Source organism: Sturnus vulgaris, chromosome 3 (assembly GCF_052056855.1).
Source record: "Sturnus vulgaris isolate bStuVul1 chromosome 3, bStuVul1.hap1, whole genome shotgun sequence".
Taxonomy (NCBI): Eukaryota; Metazoa; Chordata; class Aves; order Passeriformes; family Sturnidae; genus Sturnus; species Sturnus vulgaris.
Window position 1 is genome coordinate 61,614,546 of NC_142245.1, and position 22,228 is coordinate 61,636,773.

At 37.9% G+C, this 22,228-nt stretch overlaps 1 protein-coding gene across 1 annotated transcript in view; it reads left to right on the top strand.

The window, feature by feature from the left end:
* The first annotated feature begins 9,969 nt into the window (after nucleotides 1–9,969).
* ARHGAP18 (Rho GTPase activating protein 18) overlaps nucleotides 9,970–22,228 on the top strand; it is a 94,012-nt gene continuing 81,753 nt past the window's right edge. Inside the window, exon 1 of the mRNA XM_088161826.1 lies at nucleotides 9,970–10,028. Coding sequence (XP_088017952.1) covers nucleotides 9,985–10,028 — 44 coding nt within the window. The 5' untranslated portion in view covers nucleotides 9,970–9,984. The remainder of the gene's footprint in view (nucleotides 10,029–22,228) is intronic.

Sequence of the window (22,228 nt, forward strand, 5' to 3'; positions counted from 1 at the left end):
AAAGGAGTATTAGAACTTGCCTTTATATCTATGTGAATCCTATTGTTTTGTTAATCAATATAATTAAAATGAATTGAAGTTAGCAACTGTGTAATTGTAAGGTTAATACTTACCAGACTTCCTGTATCTTATGTTTTTCTGGCAATTTCATTACTTTCAGCTTTTGTATGTACATTTTTCATTAATCAAGTAATTAGATACACTGTCTCTTTTGAAAACCAAGAAGCCATAAGGAGGATAAAAGCAATGGTGCAACATTCCAGCAAAATCTTACAAGCAGAAGGAAAACATTTATTTGAATGTAATGCTTTCAGGGTGCCTGTTATCTGTTGCATTTTGTGAAACGCTGACTCTAATTTAGGCTGCTGTCTGACCTCTAACAAGCATTGAAAAACTTTAAAGTCACCCTATCTGGCATAAATCACGTGTAGGTTTAAAGCAGTCTTTACTGATAAACTCCTGCCAAAGAAGAATTGTTGAACAGCGCAAATCCCTGCACCTCATTCCACCTTAAAGCTCACACTTAGAAGCTGCCCAAGTCAACAGGAGGCAGAGGTACAATTCCTAAATGTTGGGTTGACCCTTTTGCTTCCAGGGGTGCTTCCAGGCAAATGTTTTCTAAAAAAAAATTCTGGCTATTCTTGCTTCCATTAATGAACCATTTATGGTCTGGCTGTGCTGAAAGGGGGAAAGGCAAATGCTGCTGACAGACACTTTTCTACATATCCTTCTTTCTTCCCCAGCTACCAGTGGCCAAAGTGGGAGTTTATGGGTAGTGGTAATTAAAAACAACAAAAGAACCACAGTAGAGGCTTCAATTTACTCTTTATGTCATTAATCATAATAAAGTTGTAACAGAAAAATTGTGAGAAGGCAACTTAGTCTTAAATGTGAAATCCAGGGATTGGATTTCAACTGCAGTTTGCTCGGAAAGGGAAGACTAAATTGCTGTTTGCATGGGAGTGCTAAATGTTGCATTTGCCCTAATCTCACTCAACAGGTAATGCCTCTGAAGAATCAGTTCCCTATTGATCTAATCAAACATCTTTAAATTTATTGCAAGTTTTGAAATTTTCAATTAAGTTTCAGTACTGAAAGTCCATGTACAGTGAGAAGCATCATTCAGAAGACTCCCAAAAGAAGGAGTTTGTTTCTCATGAATGATAGATATGTAAGCCATTTTAGAGACAAACCAAATATGTAAATCCATAGCACTGAACAGACGTACACTTTAGAAGTTTTTTAGCATAATATGCTGCACGTTGAAGTCAGAAGGAATAATTCTGGAGAGTGAATAAACTGACTTGCAAATCTTCATGACGGTGCAGATAACTGATCCTACAGTTTGGAAAATGTTTGGGCACTTCTAGGCTTGTTTCATTTCACAACTATAGAAATGGATGGGAAGGAAGTAAGGGCTACCATAAATTTTTACCCCTGATCTCTTCCTCACAGAGTCTGTGTGTGTAGGTAGTGTGCCATGTGGCAGTACATGAGTGGATTAGATATAAAGTTAATCCATGGGTGGAACATGTTTCTGTTTTTAACCTGACAGGATTTTCCTCTGTGTGTGTCAGCTTAACTGTAGCTTTTAGTAGCTCTGCTGCCCAGTCTTAACATTTTAAACACTTTTATTTTCTATTTAAAATTTTAAATCATCACCAAGAAATACCTTCAGACTAATATGAAGGATGCTTTAGTCCCAGTATTTTTTCAAAGCACATACAACTAAGCCAGTGGTGGAAAATCAATCACAGCCAGATCTCACTCAAGGATTAAAAGCATTATTCCAGCTACTAAAGGGTCATTAGGTTTTTGCATTACTTTCAGATATGGAATTGTGAGACAATTTCAACATTATTTATTTCATCTTTTCCATCACTCCTTTGTTGTGTCCAATGATAAATATTACACCTAATGTTAAAGTGTAGGCAAATTTTATATTGTGCAAATAACTATTAACATATGAGCAACACAAGCTGTATATGCGTGGCCATTACCTGGTTAGAAGCCTTCAGATATAATACCTAATACTGTGTGATTCTTCACTGAGGTACCAAAACAGTACTTTTCAATATGACAACCCTGGCTGTTTCTGGAACAAAAATAGTGTCCCCCTTGAGCAATTTGCATGTGACTAATTGATAACAATCAAGACAATCAAGGTGGCAAAAAGAGCTGCTGGAAGAGACATAGGGCACCGTATATGCTTCCCAGTAGACCTCCTGAAGAGAGCAAGAAAAGAGAGCTGCAGAAAGCAGAAGGAAAACAGAGAAAACAACAACAGAGACGTGTTTGGAAAAAAGCACGTGAAAGCAAGAAATGAGAAGACAGAAACAGACAAGATCGGTGAAAGAAGAAAAAAATCTGCAGACTGAACTTCTAGCACTGGAGTCTCATGACATGAGACTTGTATGCCACTTGTAAGCAGCAATCTGTTTCTCTGCTGATGTACACATGATTCTAGAACAGGTGGTCTCCACATCCATACTTACAAGCATAATCTGTGATGTGATGTTATGTTTGTGGCTCCTGCCCCAGAATTTTCAGAATTCTTTGCTCCCTGACTCAGCCAGTCACAGGAATATTGTCTGTTGCAGTTTTTGTGGGTTTAGTGTTATTTAATCCCTTGTGACACAGTCTAGCAGACACAAGTTTGCACATACCCAGGTATCAGTGGGGGTGTAATCAATCTAGAAAACATTACAAACAGAAGGAGACTTCATCCATAGCACACAAATAGCATACCTTAATAATACCATACTTAGAGTAATTTTAAGATTTCTTTTCAGAGGCAAGAAACTTCTTTTCATCGTGTCCAACCACCTACTGAGACAGATTATAGTTCTTAATTGTTCAGCCCTCTCTCTAAAGGGCTTGGCATTCATCCTTGCTCCAAATACTGAAGTGTCACTCTTGTAACAAAGAATGTGAGTGAAGTGGGGGGGTCGGGGAGGAATAGTTGAGACTCTAGGCTAAACCCCAAACCTTGCTTTGGGACTAACAAACTAACTCAATCACATATAAACAACCAAATAGCAAACTATAGAACACAAGAAACATTATGATTGTTTGTTGGCACTTCTGCAAAAAATATAGGTTAAAGACTTATAATTTCCTAGTGAAGTAAAGAGTTTGTTATTGCAAACTAAGCCTGTCATTTTGCCAGCTCTCTAAATTGCTTGATCAACATTTCCATCTCTTTTGTATGCAAACTTTAAAAAGCAAGCAAGACAAAACATTGCACTACTCATTATTTTTGTACTCCTAAAAATACCAACAACTGGGGCACCAATAAATGCAAGAAAACACAGTATGAATAATACTAGATTACCAGCAATGTAGATGAGTCACCTGCAGTTTCCTGTGTTGGATATACATGCACAGGATTCCTGTGGCCCACAGTCTTTTGACTAAGTGAGCTTTGTTAAACTGAGAAAAGATGTGAGAGCCTTACATTCTTTATTTCATCATCATCTCCACAGGTATTTCAAGATTTATTTAAATATTTTTTTATTTTCCAAATGTGACGTACTTGGAATATTTATTTCTCGTACTTGGAATATTTATTTCTCGGCTTAAGATCCTGTGTAATCATCCATCTGCTCAGTAATGTCTAATACTCTAATCTCTCCTTTTTTCTGAGCTAATCATGGCCCCAGACAGCATGCACTCTCTCATTAGATGTCAGAGAGGATAAAGGTCTTAGGAATGGTTATAAAATTTGATGGTGTAATTAATACCTTTATTATTAGCTTTAAAACTTTTAGTGTGAGGCTATGTCCCAACCTCTTCTCTGCTCAAGGAGATTGATATGGATGCCTTTACAGTTGCTCTTCAGTTGCACCAGGATAATTGGGCCTGTTTTGTAGGGCCAGTTTGCTCCATGATAGGCTTAAGGTCCTACTCCATCCACCCACCGATTCAGGGGACAAAAGGAATACCTTGCAATCCTCTCCCAGCTCATACACTCAGGTTTCCTCTGCCTACAAGGGTGAAGAAGGGAAAGATGTGTGCCTAGGTGTTGTCCTGGCATGTAGCATGGCATGGGCTTGGACTGAGGATTTGGAAACAACATTATGACACCAAATTCCACAATGAAAACCTGAGGAAAGGCCTTGGCCCCAACCTTTTCAGGTGGCCAACCCCTAGGAAACAGTTGCACTCAGATGGAAGGATGAATGGTTGAAACTGGAGTCTGTAAGGAAGATGAAAATTCTGTTACATCCTTGGTGTCATTTTCCTAAAATCAAGATAGTTGCAGCCATTTTTGTTCCTTACATCAATAAATCCTAATTTCTTTTTTTGATTATTTGCTGTGCATTTGCAAAAAAATCTGTAAACAACTCTTGCTTTGCTTTCGTTTGACTCTTGCTTACAAAGCAAAGATCTTGTTTTCTCTATTGGAATAATAGTTTTTAAAGGAACCACAGTATCAATATGCTCTCTCAGAGCAATCTTGCCACCAGATTTTAAACATCCAAAGGAAAAGTGTTTTAAAAACCCCATGGGTTACGACAGAATGCTCAATTACATTAAGAATTACCAATGTCCTAACAGTCTTCAGAAACTTTTCAACTCAAATTACATCTAGATCAATAGCTTTTGAAATATACTGAAAAAAGTGCTTTGATACACTTTGTAAACCTTGGTGAGGCTCCACATAAAGAAGTACCATTAAAATTGACAGAAAATATCAATGTGTTTGATATCCCATATGGTATGAACTGAAAAATGTTATAGATGCTGGCCAAATTACACACGCAAATTCAAAAGCAAATTTTATTGACATTAATTCAAATTCAGTATTTATAAATAATCTGAATTATAAGGGACTCTTTTAACACAACTTCTCTGTAAAATTACAGCAAATCCTACAAAAGTCAGAATATTCCTTCGTACACTCCCAGTAGAGAGAAAGGCAGACAGTGAGTGGCAAAGGCAGAGGGAAGAAGGTGTTTCAAGACTGTAGCAGCTTCAATACTGAGGAAGAATGAAAGAGAACTTAAAGGTGAAAAGCCAAGTTACCTACCTCAGAGCAATTTTTCATTCTGCTGGGAGATGTGCTGGTAGTTAGTCCTGGAAAAACTTTTCAGTAAATCAGTGATACACAAAAATTCATTTTAAGACACCCAAAACCATCAGTGAACACAGTTGATTGAGTTTTGCTTGAAAAAGAAAAAAGGTGAAGGGTGTCAATGTCAGTTCATATCAGTCCCATTAGAGCTCAGTTGTTCAGGACAGATCCACAAGGGTACAAGTAATGACATTCAGATCTAAAGCAGTGAACTTCCTAAATCCCCTGAATTCATCAGTCAATTATTTGATATGCTATGTTTTACAGCAGTTTTTTAAGCATTCAACCCTTGCTTTAGAAATAAATTTTATTTCCTGAACATTTGCCATTGAAACATGTATAAAAAAAAATGAAAATTGTAATTGAAAAGCAGCTACAGTTTTTCCACTGTCAGGAAATGAAACAACATCAGGTCTTCAAGTTTTGAGCAATTAAGTCAGTTTTGAATAAAAATAAAGTTCTGTTGAACTGAAATTTTCTCACAAAAATCTGCTTAGACCAGAAGGTAATTCTATTGAAAAAAACTTTTCCCACAAATGATAATGTTTCAGACCTTATTTGTTGTATGTATTTTTAGAATGTGTTATGTATCACTAGATAACATTTGCAGACTGTTCCAGTTGCCGAGGTAACTATGTTATTTTAATGATCAGCAGAGAGGATCATTATGTAAAACATTATGTTAATTTCAAACACAGAAAATTGATGTCTTGCTGTTACCTTGAAGCTGCACCTTTTTTTTTCCCCTTAAAGTGCATTTTTCCATGAAAATTAATGGTACAGATAAGTGCTTGACTATCCTTTTCAGAGTGATTCAGGTTAGCTTTGAAGGAAAATAAGGCAAAAAATTACACCTGACAACCAGCTAATGGCAGATATAGAATTTCAAACTATGGTATTTTTTTTACAGGAAGAGTATAGGAAATTTTTTTCCATATATTCTTAATAAACATGGATAGTGTGCTGGAATTTTAGGAAAGCACATCTACAATTTCATTTTTAACTTTGAAATATATTACTTTTTAGTTACAAAAGCAAAATATAAAGCATATTTGAGTTCTGTTTATGATAAAGTGTGTGTATCGTCCATGATACAGACTCTCTGATGAAGATATTAAAAACATGACATTAAATTTTTGCTGCTTTTATTAGATTACGTATATATAAGATTACTAGATTATACCAACAGTACAAATGCCACGCATTTACAATTCTACTGCAATCACAAATGCTCCTTCTGAGCCTGCAGAGAGAACCTTGCTGATGTTAGTAGTTCACGGTGCATTTCTGTTCTCAGCCCTGCTTTCTCCATTAAAAAAATTCAAAATTATCCAGACTATGTCTCACATAAATGCTAGGGTTCATAATGACAATTGCTGCTGTAGTACACCAGCCTCACAATGGTCAATTTGTCTCAGGCTACCAAATGCAACTCGACTTTGTCACCAGAATCTTCTTTCGCCTCTTCTCTGAAGTTCTGCCTGTGGATTGTGTTAAATTATGAACGCTCCATTCTCCAGGTGGAACTGGATGCTTTTATGTATCAGAATATGATATGCTCAAGACATCTGAGAACTCCTATATTCTCCTGACACTTCATCATAATCACTTGATATATTTTAGAGTCAGTGAACTCTTCTGACAATACTCAAAGTGCATTTTGATGGAGTCTATATCTATACGGACTGTACCTCTTCATTCCATGGAGCTTACTCGAATCCTTTCCCAAGGATTTCCTCTGCAGGCAAAGCTCTGACTTCAAAAGGTGATAGCTCTTTTTCAGATTCTTTACCCATAATTACACCTAATACACGGCTCTTCTGTTTCAACCTCAATACCCTGACATATTCATCTGTCACGCTGAGGTTTGCCAATATGTACACATCCCAGTGAGGATTGCAAGTGGAAAATTTAAGAATGGGAAAAAAAACCCAAGAATTGTATTAAATCAGCGAGATACTGTACAAGGAACACACAGTGATCAGCTGGGAATACGCCATCTATTAGCTAATAGGATTAGGAATTTATTTCCCCCTTTCAACAGCTTATGCCTCACTTGTCCACTATGAGCGACCGAATACTTTATCCTGAAAAGCTTTGCTTTCATCCTTGGCCTGGTGAAAATAGTGGGCTAAATTTTAAGTCCTTTGAATTATTTAAATTTTTCTGATGGATAGCTTTCTGCGAGAAAATGCCGATTACTCAAAATCTAAAATTATTTTTGTAGAAATCTTCTGACAGAATATAAGCAAAGTACATGTGTTACCCTCTTGACTACTGAAATACACCTGAACATGGTACAAAAAAAAATGAAGTAAAAAATGTAATAAAGTGAAACAATACTGAAACGAAAGTCCTGAAGTGTATGTTTTATTTTAAGCATTTTGGAAGGTCTTTTTAGAAATTGTAAAACAGACTTTTCAGATTTATTTTTCATGGAAAGTTTAAATTCTTGTGGGGAGAAAAAGGAAAAAAAATGAATATCTGAGATGAATTTTTAGTCTAGCAAGATGATTCAAACATTGTGGGGAACAAGCAGTTTGAATTTTAATAGAATTTTTATGCTACATCAGATTGTTGATCTTTCCAAAATTGTTATATGGATAAATACAAGCATGGAATTAGCAAGCAAGTATTACTTAGGGAACACAACTATGAGATAATCAATTTTAAGAAGAAATATGAAAAGGGTATCAATAAGTAAAAAAAAATAAAAGCCAAATTTGCTAAAGCTGCTAGAGATGAAACACTACCTCTGTTCCACTCTGCTGTAAATGGTGTAGAGAGCAGCATGGAGGATGAGAACAAGCTAGCAAGTGAAGAGCAAATATTTTGGAGCACTAATTGACATGAGCTGAGATACACAGGAAGTATAGAGAGAATTTATGGAGAGTAAAATAATGGCATTGATGAAACAACAAACTTGAGGATGTGGGATATAAAACCATATATACAATGAGGCAAAAATATCCAAGTTTCAGTATTTACCCACTACCAAAAACCCCCCGGAACCCATTTTATCTATATAATTTCCTATATGTTTACAGAATCTGTATTCTGACTGATCCATCAAATCCCCCAAAACTAAATACACTTTTCTCACAAATCTGATACTGTCCAGATTACGCAGCCGGAAGGGATTACAGACTACAGGGAACCACAAACTGAGTTAAAATTCCTACTCTCCATGGGGATTTGCAAGCAAGTTCTTTCTTGAAAAACTGAAATAAAATTTACTGCAGCCAGCTTATTTCAAGAGATGTGTGTATATATATACATGTAAACATAGTAATATATATTTACATATAAATTTGCATATATATGTAAATATAGTGAATATGTATATATATGCATGTGAACATATATATTTATATGAATCAATAATAGCTTACAGGTACAAACTTCTAATTTATAGCAATCATTTAAATTCTATTTTGTGGCACTAAGCCTACTTCTAAGTAGACCCCAAATACTTCCTGGTGGGCTCAAAACATTTCATGTACTGTGGCTTATCTTTATAAGTTTCAGTAGCTGTTACCTACACAGTGAAATCCTTCATTAGAGTAAGTAATTAAATCACGCATTTTGAGTCAGAAAATACAAAATATAGTGTGCAAGCTTTCTCCATAGAAGGTAATCTGAGCATTATGAACATCTTTGAACTGCATTTAACACATATAATTTTTGAAGTGTTTTTTTTTTTTTGTTCAGTGTCCACAGTGGATGCACAAGAAGGGGAGAATAAGGATGAAGGAATACCCTTAATTTGGAGTGCACCAGAAACTACGTAATCAATATTCATATATTTGAAAACGTGGATCTACTCTTCTAATCACTTGTTCTGTGATCATTTAGGTTCATCTTCAGAGCAATAAAGACCCCGGAGTTTTCTTCATAAACCAAATCAAACAGATGTAGTAATTATTTATATGTGGTTTGTATGAGGAAGTCATCCACTGTAGAGACGAAATTTCAAGAGATCCAAGATCCAGTTGTGCTTTATATAGGTAATGTCAGTGTTTCAGTACCCTTACGGTAACACCAATGATGTTTTATTGCTCCCAGCCTGATTTGGCTGCCTTTTGCTTCAATCCTTCTGGTTCTTACTGGCAGATTAAAGAACTATGACAAATCCTCCTGAGTAAGCGCTATCACTCCATTATCAAACCACCTCTCCTCCTCTGTCCTCTGCTGAGCTGAATGGAGCGCAGACATCGGTTTCGCCCCGGCAGGTTGGCCAGGCCAACAATCACCTCCCTTGCTCCTCGTTTAACTCTTCCCCACTGAGCAGCATTTGGGAGAGGCACCGTGCGGGTCTCAGCCGTGCCTTACGCTGGACAGGACCGGCTTCCCCTTCCCGCGGGGCACCCACGCCGCACTCCCCGCCCGTGTTCCCGCACATTCCCCTTCCCTCTGCCCCTGGCCCGGCGCCAGCCCCGCCACGGTGTCCCCGCCGCCGGCCGGCCCTGAGCGGGGGAGCGGGGAGCGGGCGGGGGCCGCCCCGACGGCGGGGACTGCCGGCGCTCCCACTCGCCAAGATGGGCCGGGGTCGGGGCCCAGCCGCCCCTCAGCCGCTCCGCGCCCGCCCCACCTCCCGAGCGGCGCTGCCCCGGGCGGGGGCCGGAGGAGGGGGCGAGGTCGGGAGGAACCGCGGGGGGGCCCGGCCCCGCCTCTACCCGGGCGGGGCGGCGGTGTCCGAGTGTCCGCAGCGGCGGTGTCCGAGTGTCCGCAGCGGCGGCGGCGCGGGCAGGGCACGGCCGAGGGGCGAAGCCGCTGCCGCCCGAGGGGCCGAGAGCGCTGCAGCAGCAGCGAGGAGCCGCTCGCGGAGGAGTCCCCGGGTAGCGGCTCCCTCCTCACTGCGCGTCCCTCCCGGCCCCGAGCAGCGGCGGGGAAGGTGACCCGGGAAGATGGTGACCGTGGTGACGAAGCTGGTGCACTACCTGCACCTGAGGTAAGCGCGGCCGCCGCGCCGCTCCTCCCGCCGGGCGCGACAGGCGGGCAGGAGCGAGCGGCGGTGGCGGGGCTGTCGCCGCGGGTGCGAGCGTGTCCTGCCCCGGCCGGGCGCTCCCCGCTCCGCATCCGGCTCTTGCCGGCCGCTCCCCGCAGCGCGTCTTGCGGCACCGCAGGACAGCAAGGCGCCTTGGTGGAAAACTCCCGCTATCAGCCCAAAGTCTGAAAAGTCGGTGTCCCTACACTAGTGTAGTGTAATTGTAGTAGCATGGATTAGACAAATTGCATATTTAGTCTTTTTTTTTTTTTTTTTTAATATTTTTAACACGACTTCTGTCAGGATGCGTAACTAAGCCGTTTTTCACGGTATCATCTATTCTAATTAGAATTTAGCCGGCAAATACGAGTAGTTTTGCACTGAGTGGAGGGAAAGCAAAAAAGTGTGCACTTCTGGTGATGTTCCACTTGTGTTTTCTTGAATCACTGTTTCTGCCCTGTATATGAACTCTCGATGTACATCAAAAGAGTTGATCGAAAACGTAAATAACATGTATCAAGAACAGCAAACAGAAATTTAATTTTTGAACGTAATATTTTAGTGTAGCATTTTCACGTAAGGCTACTCTGAGAGTTGATTTCATTGCCTAATTTTTTTCAAGTTAGCCATAGGAATGAGTGGAAAAAAGGGCAATCAATAGTGTTGTAATTTTTTATTGGTATGATTTATGATTTGATTCCTAAAATACCTGCAGTCTGTAGATATTTTTTAAACAATTATTGAAATAACAATATTTTGACATGAATTGCACGAGAGAAGTATGTAATATCACCAGTTTTACCTGTTTTACTTTTACTGATTTAACTGCTACAATTGTTAAACTTGTTCTGTAAGTCTGACCAAAATCACAGTTCTAATTTTTATAAATTTGTGTGGCGTTATCCTGTGTTACTTTGCTGGGCAAATAGAGAAGGAAGTCAAGAAGGAAAAAACCCCTGCCAATTCCTTATTTCTGCCTCTCTTCTGCTGTTCTCAACTAACAGCAGTTATTTGTTGAAAGGAATATTCCTGCTAGTTTTGAACCACAGCTTCGTGGCTCTATAAACATCAGACTAAAAAAAACAACTCAGCCTCAAAGACTTTATAATATAACGGGAATTAGAAAACAGCAATTAGTGCAGACAGCTGAATGAATGCAGCAAAGCAAAAAAGTTATGTTCCTCATCCAGTGGCAGCCTGATCACTGTCAAGTATTCTGTAGATATCATGAGAAAAGATGCAAAAAGGCTGACAAGTTCAATAAACTTTAGGGATGCTCTTCTCATTCTGGATGAGCATCAAGGTTTTGAGAAGGAGTGAAAAGCATATCTGAAAGTTTGATAAATGGCTGGTCAGTGCCCTGGCTGAAGGCAGAATTTGAGTAGTTTAGTACTGGGTGAAAGAAGTCAATAAAATTAGGGAAGATGTTAAGAAGTCAATCAATTTGCTTTCATATGAGAAGCAAAGCTGTTGGAGATACGGTTGAAAAGATGCGCAGTAAATGCAACATTTGAAAAATGGAAGGTTATTAGTCCTAAATGAACATGAGTAAAGATAAATTTCCATTTTTCAGTGCTAAACAAGTGGATAGATGCTTCATTGAGTATTGCTGGAGTGGTAAATAGGAGCAGTATCTGTCAGGATGTAAATGAGCAAATGGTGTTCCCTAAAACCAGTACCCATCTGCCGGACAGGGAAGATTTGCACATTTGGTCATTTTTAGTGCAGGCTTAAAGTGTGGATTGATTTTAGCAAGATCACATAATACTTTTTCCCCCATTCATATCACAAAATCATGATAGATAGGGGATGGATATTTCAGTCAATATCAGTCCTTTAGTAAGTGACCAGTAATATAAAAATGAAACCAGAAAACAGTAAAGTAGAAACAAGTGCAAACATATGAAATTGTCTGACATATTCTTGAAATACTATGATTTCTGGTTAAATAATTTTAGTAGGCTTCTGGATAGCCACACTGTAATATTTATTTTACTATTCATGAGAATGGAAGTAGCTGAAAACCAATTAACAGCAAGGAACCCTCAAAAAATTAGCTGTCAGACTGAGTTATGAATAGTTAGGTAGCTGGTGTGGTGGGAAAAATGCTTCTCATCAGCATTATGCCTTTTTTCTCACCCTAGGCAGAAATGCTATGGGTAAGTTGTAACTCCTGTATTCTGCTTATAAATTCTTAACCATTGAGTCTCAGTCCATGAATTTAATTTTAACGTTCTGCCACAGCTAAGTGAATAAATACTATGTTGATATATATTAAAAAAAATATTTAAATATTAAATATTGTACTTCATATATTTCTAAGAATGGAGTTTTTGACAAGATTAGACTATGACAACAAAATAGTACACTGGGCAGCCCAAAGAATTACTATCATCAGATCCTTAGAGGATAGTAACTATGCCCTTAATTCAGGTCATACTGAGAAGTAGATAATTAATTCAAATCACTTTAGGACTTGCACAGTTAGCAGAAATGTGGACATCATAGGAACCTGTCTTTGAATTTGACACCTTGCAAAACTCAGGATCCTGAAGCTACAGGAATAATATTAAAACCTTGGGAACTATTCAGCTGTTCTCAAAAGTCCCCTTTCTGAAAATCAGAAGTAAATATACTGAAATGCAATGCTCATGATGCTAGAAGCAATCATGTATCAGTACTTGGTCTCTTATATGTACCTCTGCTAATTAATCCACATAGAGCAGGTTCTGTACCATTTAAAGGCCATTCTGCTGAGTCATAAACTTCTGATTAGTTTCAGTCAGACAAAAAGCAGGCTCACTGTATGGGAACGGATCAGCCAAGAAACTAATTGTAAAATACTAAATTAGGTTCTCAGCAAGGTGAGATGCTTCAATATGAATATACTTAATGTAATTATCTCTGTTTAAGGAAAGATTGTGCACGGAGTGAGAGCAAAGCAGTGCACAAAAAAAAAAGGAAATGAGCAGTGATTCTTGAGAACAACAAACAAAGGAGATGGCAGCAGATAGAGCAGTTTGCAATGACAACACCAGGCAACACAAGCAAACTGAAGACAAAGATGTAGACTTATAAATGTAAGACATTCATGAGGAGAGTGAATATTCAATGCTATCAAGGAGATTTCCACAGTAAATTGTGTTGCAGAAATTCAAACAAGCATGGCTGGTGTAATTCATTTTAGGAAGTGCAAATTCTTAAGCTACACATGTAGAAAAGTGCTGTCCCAGGCTTGACATGCTATTTTGGAGGTTCAATTTTTTAAATCAATTAATTTTAAGTTTTCACAATCTGAAAGTGGTCACATGAAATACAATAAGATTTTTAGTTGAAGCAGCAAGTAATAAGATTATTTTGGAGCTGTCATGAGGTTCCTGCTTTTTTATACGAAAATCTTGTATCTTTAAAAAGTTTTCCAGCAAATAAAAATTTTCTTCTGACACTGTCAGTTACATCTTACTTCATGCCTCTGATTCCAGTTCCTTTACATTTGCCAAAAGATCTCACTTTTGTTGTGCAGCTTTGCAATGTGCATGAACTTAATGATCTGCTTCTTAAAAATTCATGGTTTGGGACTTCATGGTTTAAGATGTGGCTGATGGACTGAATCTTGCCTGAGCAATGTTCCTAATTGGCCTGGAACATTTTTCTTAATGGAGCTTTGGTTCAAGAAGTTTGGACAAGACTCTGTACTGATGCTATTCCAACACCTCAGCATGTGGTGGTGCATGGTCATCTTGAGGAAGGAGCATCTTTCCTTATCCACTCTCCTGAGAGGAGAAGAAGCAGAGGAAGGAACGTGGCTACCTCGTGCTTAGAGGTCCAGCAGAAATTGAAGCTGCTGTTACAAAAGGGTACAGTCTGGACCTCTTGGTTCAGCATCCCTGGCTACCATACTAGGAGAAAGGCTTTCCTTGTGAAATTTTTTCAGAAGTTTCATGTTTCTCTTAGAGTATCCCAGGGAACTATGATGATTTCTGGGCTTGGTACTAGTGTGGCCATCTCTGACAGTCAAGTGAAGGACACAGGGTTCTGCTGAGTGCTGCAGGTGGGTGAAGTTATTTTATGGCTCCTTATGCTCTTGCAGTAGCATACAAATGGTCTGCATGGACCATTGACTGGTCTTTTATTTTTACCAGCCCCTCCTCTCCCCTCAAGCCAAAGGAATACTTGTAAATGATTTTGTTTGATTTGTACAGTTATAAATTAAAATAATTTTCATATTAGGACACACAAACCTGAAATGATGTTGTTGACTTCTGAAGTTCTTGAATTAATTTTCTTTTAGAAGGTTAATGTGTCCTTAGCATGTTTGCTTTTTTTAAAATATCTAATATAACCACTCTCTATTGTTCCTTATACCCTGGTGTAGGAACTCAAGAAATAAGGATGCCAGGTTGAAAGTAACTTTCTATCTCTCTGAGTGCTACCTTGTGGCTTATAAAAAAGCCACTGTCTTTAATCCACTTCATAACCATACCAAGCTTTTTTTAAAGATTAGGTTGCTTGTCCTTCTTAATGGGTGTGCTGGAACCATGCTTTTAATGAAATTTAGAAATTAATTTCTAATTTTCTAACTCCAGTTGTCCGTGGAAAGTTTCTACATATATCTTTTATATTGACATTGTCCAATAAACGAAATTGATTTTCCCGCCCAAGATATAATTGTTCATGAGTACTCACAAACAGGAATTTTATTTTTGCTTCTTAGCTGCTCATGCTGAGTAGACTGCTCTTTTCCATGTGATTCTCCACATTTGACCACATCTTTCTTGATTATGAGTGATTGGAAATGATGATATAATTTTATGTAATGTGTGATCAATGCCTGTAATATTAAAAGTCTGCTATAATCAATCTAGCCTGATATAGCTAGATATACACAGAACTGCCTATACCTTTTTATTGCTTTACAACACTGTGTTTGATGGTTGCCTTATGACAAATTAGTATCTGTCATTTCAAATTGATGAGCTCTTTGGCTTATAGCATAAAATGTAGTTATGAAATCTATTAAGTTAATGCACTTGAGTATGGTCTTTTTTCCAGTCCTTTCATTAATCCATTTTTCCTGTAAAACATCCTGGACTTTCTCAAAATTTATATCCTTAATTTTATAATGTCAATAAATTTCACATTCTTCTTTCTGTGCCAAAGTTATGAATGAAAATATCAAATAATAAGATAATGATCTTAGTAGGAGGGAACTCAGAAATTTTAATAGGAAGACTCCCTCAATTCATTTGTTTGTTTTTCAGTGTAATGTATTGCTGTGTCTTTTCAGATAAGCCTTTCCCTCGTTTACAACTTGCACTGTTCCCATTCTCCTGTTTATTTAGCTCTGTATGTAGTTATAGTGGTTATGTGTTCCAGTATCAAATGTATTACTGAAGGCCATACAGGATAGGTCTCCTGCAGCCCCCTCTTCTTAATACAAGTTATTTTATTGTTAAAATGTATATTTATCTCGGTAAAGGTAAATCCCCGTTTTCCATTTACAGCCGTGTCTCAAAATATGCTTTCCTTTGAAGCACTTAAAAAAGACTTGCACACTGTCAAGCTCAGAGTGTAAAGCTGCCAGTTTTTCAGTTTTTCTCTTTCTGAATCATATTTGTTATGTTATGCTGACATTCTCTGGTAATATGTCATCACTTGAGCTGATAGATTATTGTAATCACTTACTATTGAATTATTAGGGAAATTATTTCAGTATCTGGGACAGACGATTATCTGTTCTGCCTGCCTCAATTTTACCAAACCTTAAAAACTTTGCTTCTCACTTGAACACAATGTAGTGTTAGCCACAGATTTTCAAGACCAGTCTGGCTTTTGCTGTCATTATCCTGACAGAGTACTGAGTCAGGAAGTTTTGGGATGGCCATGCCAACATTATCTTTGATCTCAACTTCATTCTTACTGTGCAGGAATTTCATTGCCATTTATTTTCTCTTTTTCTCTGTACTGTTAAAGAATACTATAAATATAATTTAATTTATATTGTTAGGTGTCAAGACCTGTCAACTGTTGGGAGCCTGCTTGACTTTTGGCAATTTTTACTTTATCCCTACATTTTTGACTTTTAAGACAGAGTTTTCTTGCCCTCCCCTGCTGCTCCTCCCTCCCCCATCCTCTCTTGCAGATTTTTGCTCATACCTTATACAGTGTTTAGATAAATCCATTTATTTTCTCAACTGAAGATGCTGCGCACTTGTCAGTGATCTTTATGGAGCTCCCAACCCTTTTCCTTCAGAAGATACTGAACATCTGAGAAACCTGTGGTGAGGCTGTGGAACAGAGAACTCAAGGTCTTTAGGCTTGGGAATCATCTGTATGTAAGCCTGAACTCTTATTTTTATTTAAAACTGACATGCAAAGAAAAAAGTGTGCACTCAGCAAAATGCTGTCAGTAACTACATGCTATTTCAAGTTGTCAATTCAGCTCATTTTGACTAAAAAGGATTACGGGATGATTGTATTTCCAGCTCTGCAAAGAACTCACCCTCTTCCATCAGCACTTTTGGCTCAAGAAAAGGATGTTTGTTCATCACTGCTTTGAAATGGCTTAAACCACTTTCTGACCTATCTAAGATAAATGACAAAAAATTCTCAGAGTGAATTAAGAGTTTCAACCCAGCAGTTTTTTCCTCAATTGAACTTAATTAGATCTTTGACTAAAGGCCATCACTGATGTTTTGTTATCATTTAATTTCTCACCATTCTGCTCAGTGGGATACCTCCTGGAAACCCTACAAAGGCAGGAGGATTATCAGAGCCCAAGGAACATGCCTTGGGACACTCATCCTTTCAGCTTCTTACCGGGATTGCCAGATGCAATAGAAAGGAAGAGAGACACTTGTGCTGTTTGGAGGTGGAAGGTGACCTTCGCTACCAAGGAGAAGGATGGTTGGCAGATATTTCCCAGACAGCAGCTCCTCTTGCTGATACTACCTGTCAAACCAGGCATGGCCTTGGTTGGATATAGTTGCTTTTCCAGCACTGGAAAGGAGATGGCTGCAGTAAACAAGCTGTGAGCTTGTTTTCCTCAATCTCTTTGGGAGTACAACAGTAGTATGTGTGGCATACACATAGGCCTTCATTCCCTCAGTCTTCCTGCTCAGATGCTTATTTCTTTCAATCCTTCCTGACATATCATCTCAGCAAAACTGACTGCAGTAAGAATTGAAAAGCCTAATTGTACCTTTTTTTTCCTTCCCTGCAAGAGTGATCAATAAAATCAATGGATACCTGATTTCTATCATGTAATAAGTATAATTTTTCATCAGCCTCATTCCTCCATTGTACTTTCAAAACTTCCTTCATAATCTCTGGATTTAAAAAAAGAAGCCAGTGTGGCCATCAGAGCCCATCAGCTTGGAGGGAAGGGTTGCATCACTTCAATAATTTTTCTTTCTGTACCACAAAGATCAAAATAAGAAACAGTGCTGTATAAAGTAAGATTTGAGATGTTACAGATTTAAAGCAGAAGCAGTGAAAATTAATAGAAAGTCAACTCAAGAAAATAATATAGACAAGCATATTTTACTTACTAGAAGCTAGCAACCCAGAAAGAGCTGTTAGGCACTATGTGTCCCACTGAGCTGCAAAAATTTGAATAGTTATCTGATGGAGGAATTAGAAATACAGCAATATGGACTTACTGATACATAAGTCAAGCAATGTCATGGCAAGAACTTGGTGACTGAGAAAAAACAGTATACGGTTGCTTTTGTAAAAAATAGTCTTCCTAGGGAGCATTGTAACAAATAGTGACAGCAAAAAAATGCATGCCAATGCTATTAAAAATATCCACCTAGACTGAAAAGCAGAATACAAGAAATAACAAAAAAAAAATTTAAGAATGCCATTTGGAGGCAAACTCAATACAAAGATGTCCAGCAGAAGTGAAGTAGTTATAGGCATTCAATAAATTTAATGTTTTCAAGAACAGAAATGCTAACAGAAATACTTCATGTCTGCTGAAAAATAAGCTTAAAGTCAAGACAAATATCACTTATGGGGCTAAAAATTCTATTTATTTCTTCTTTGCATCAAGTCTGGACAAAGATATTTTTTCTTATTGTATTTGATTCTGCTCTCGAAGTTGGAATATCTGCGGGTAGTGAAGTGGTGAATCTCCTTATGTTCGTGGCAAGGGCATGCATTGGCATCGTGGACTTTATTATAATTTCTGAGACAAAATCAAATAGCCTAGTGATTTACACAAAGTAATAAGAGCCAGACCTACATTCCCTTGTTTACAGGTATCTTTACCTTCATTTTCTTTCTGCAGAATTGACATTTCCTCTAGCAAAAATGAGAGAATCCCTCCCCCTCTCTACAGGTGCAAACCAACCCCTATAGTCCATTCTGTAATGCTATCCAATTTTTAAAGTTTTTTCCAAACCCAGATTTGGGGAACCTACAGCAAAGGGTGGGTGCAAGAGGAGAGCTGATCTTTCATGTATTTTTCCTCTAGGAAATTTTAGTACTGTGAAAAGAATTTTGGTCCTCTCTGCTCTTCCCAGCAGAGAAACATATGGCCCTGCATTTGGTGGCCAGCACTACCAACAGATTAACATCTCCCTTAAATGCTACATTTTGCTGTTATATGCTAAATGCTATTAGACCTGGGCATAATGAGACGAGAGATTTCATAGACACAGAAAAAGCACATATTCTCTATGAATTAGGGACATGGTATTGATTTATAATTACGTATATAAGGTAGAATGGTTTATATCTCCAATAATCTTTAAAGGCTGCCATCTGCCTCTAGACAAACTTAAGAAGGAAACTTAATTTGGATAAAAACCTGGTTGGATAGTTAATTCAGTTAAGGGATCAATTTCTAATAAAATTGAAGGATTGGGCTGTGTGATAATCCCTTGAACTACCTGCAGCAGCAAATTTATCCTTAGCTTTTCTTCCCCACAGTGCCACACTGGCTCTCAGCTTTCTGGTAAGTGAGGAAAAGGTGATTTACCCAGTAAGGTAAATAAAAACTGACTGAAACAAAATTTAAAGAATTTTGAAACTACTGCTCTTGTAATATCAATAAGAGCAGTAAAAATCATCAAAATATAGATGATAATTATAAAAGAACATTAAAATATGTCATAGTGATATGAGGCAAGTAGATGTTTTAAAGATTCATTTAAAAATAAGAATCATAAGTGCATGTTCGTTTACTTGCTAAAAATGGGATCAACAAAGGCCTTCAGTATTATGGGGCAGACAGACTTGAAATGAGGATAGAATAGAGGTGTTTAAGTAAACACCACTTTGAAATGTCTTAGTCTTTCAGAACTGTGTTTCTACTCCTAAACAAAAGCAATTTGGATGCCATGAACTCCCTGGTAGTTACTGACTCCCCCTGCACTCTGTGCCCTTAGCAATTTCCCTTGAACTCTGTCACACAGCAGAGTATAAGGTCCAGATAAATTTGATAAATAGGAAATCATAATGAGCTGTTTATAATAGATTTAAGTGCAGTAAAGGATGTTATGTTGTCTTTCAAGGTATCTTTAGAGCTAACGTAGAGACACCATTTTAATGTTCTGGGCTTCATGTTGTTGTCAATTTAAGGGTTCACATCGGATTTGTAAATCCTTCATGACATTTTTATTAAAGGAAATATTACTTCATCTACTGTGCTGCTAACAGCAGCATTTATTTTTCCCTAGGTAAGTGAGAAGTTCAGGCCAGTGTCAGAGTTTAGCTACATTAGCCATTTGTGGTGAAAGAAAAGACTCTATTAATGCTTATGCACTAGAATTAAGATGACTTGAATGCTGTAATCCTTCCTGTTCGACTATTGGCATCATGCTGCCATCTGACAACAGCTGTTTTCTTCTTAATCTGATGGAAAAAAATCGTGGTAGATTGTTACTTGCACCATCACAAGCTCGGTCGTTCCATTTTATGTTTTAGTAAATATGAACTGTGTTTCATAATAAAACCCTCTTTAATGTATCCATGTGTTACATATAGTATAGTCTTGTTTATTTTTATCCTCTGCTTTAGTAAGCACCCAAAGAACCAACAGACATTACTCTGCACCAGCATTTTATTTTTAGTTCTGTAGTTTGGAACAGTGGGATCCAAAACTCGTCATGAGGAAAAAACCCAGGCATCTGGGGCACATAAGAAAAATGAGTAAGCATTTCATGTCACGACACTTTGTAATCACCACTCTTGGCAGAAGGCCAAGCTTGGAGTTTGTAGAGACTTTTGAAGCTACTGGAGCTGGATGGTCCTGCCTTGGAACTGGATATCAGGCTGACATCTCTGCATTTCCTGACAGCTGCTACTTTCAGGACACAAAAGTACATCTGCCTCACCTATTCCCTGAGCTTCAAATAATGGGGATACTTAGGTGAATCTTGGCGTTCCAAAAGTCGTCTATGAGAATCTGGTTTGAACACTGCTAGATCACAGTCCCATTACAGGTGCTGGTTTGACTGACAGCTACTGGTATGCCCACATATATTGAATACATTTGGTATTGGAGATAAAAGCTTGGTAAATTACAAAGTATTCCTTGAAAGCAGAAGACTGAGCATTTGTATTTTTTTTTTTAAACAAAAAAATCTCCTTTTGAGTTGGTTTAGACAGAACAGTGATCGCTGTTGGGTGTGAATCTGGATAATTTAACTGAAGATGCTGTCCTTTATGTGTGTTTTCTGAGTTTAGCTTGGGAACAAAATGGAATCCAGACATGGATAAAGAGGAGGGAAAAAAGAGTCGCATCACAAATCAGGAAAATAATTCTGTACCTTTCAAGATTATAAACTTTATTATAATTTCAGGTGAAATCCTTTGAATAGAAAACACAGATGTCAATATTTACAAGAACAATGGAAGCAACAGAAGGCAACTGGTTTGCACCCACCATTATCCAACACTGTGTGTATGTGTGCTGTAGATCACCCCAAGGGTACAAATCTCTCTAATACACAGGAAATGGGGGAAGGATTATGTGAGTTTCAGATTAGGAGCTATTTTGCTCTGATCCAGAAAATTATAGCAAACAATTCTAATTATTGATGGCAGAAATACTCAAAGCCATCTAAGAATTTCCAGCAGCAGAAATCTCAGTTTCTGGGGAAAATGGACTTATGTCCAAAGTCTCCTAAAATGCACCTTCTCTAGCCCAGTAGCTGCTGAGGGAAGTGAAAGCAAAGCTGCTGTCTATTTTGCAAAACACAAAATATTGCTAACAGCAACATAGAAAGAAAAAACAGTCCTACACTTCTGTCTACTCTTCCTATCAGATACGCACTCTGAGAAACAAAATTCCTTGATGTTTGCAGTCGATGGTTCCTCAGGCTGCAACACTAACCCCATGAACTGGCTGCACAGAGGCTGAACATCTCACTCATTTCTGGAATCATGTTCTGGAATCTGTGCAACTATTAATTTGTAATTCAGAGCCTCTTTGAACCTACTCTTGTATTAGCTAAGAGACATGCTGAGATTGTTAACGTAGCAAATCACTTGATTCTGCAGTTTTCCTTTGTGTTAGCTGCTTCCAGTAATTAGACTTTGCATGCAAATACAAATAGTTGGAGCTAAATAAAAAACTCTAGGCCCTAAAAGATAAAATTAAATATTGCAGGTATTTTTATGTCACTGCAGAATGTATAAATAGTGATCAAGTGTTTAGGAATTAAATGGAAGGAAACAACGTATGGAATTCTTTGCTAATATTAAAAATCTGCTAAATAAACTGTATTTAATACTATCTTCAAACAGATGAGTTCTTGGAAGTATTCTCAAGGGGATTTGTTTTATTTGGTCCATCTACCCTGATTTAATCTGAAATAAATAAAGTTTATTTAAAATTCATTCTTAGGTTTCAGCCTACTGAATCTAACATAACACCAAAACCAAACAGTCAGCAGGACAGCTTCTGGGCTTCAGTATGAGCTGGATTATGAGCTCCAGCAATACCTGCAAACATAATTTTTTGAAGGAAATGGATCTGATAATATATACTGTCATTTTACAGTGAGACCAAATTTTTTTAAAGAAGTTTTCTAATCCAGAGGTGTTCTAAATATTTTTACTTTTTGCTGTAGCAAAATGCATTTGACAGTTTTTATTCATTAACTCAAAATAACACTCAGAAATTCAGCGTGGTGCAGATGTCTTTCTGTTTC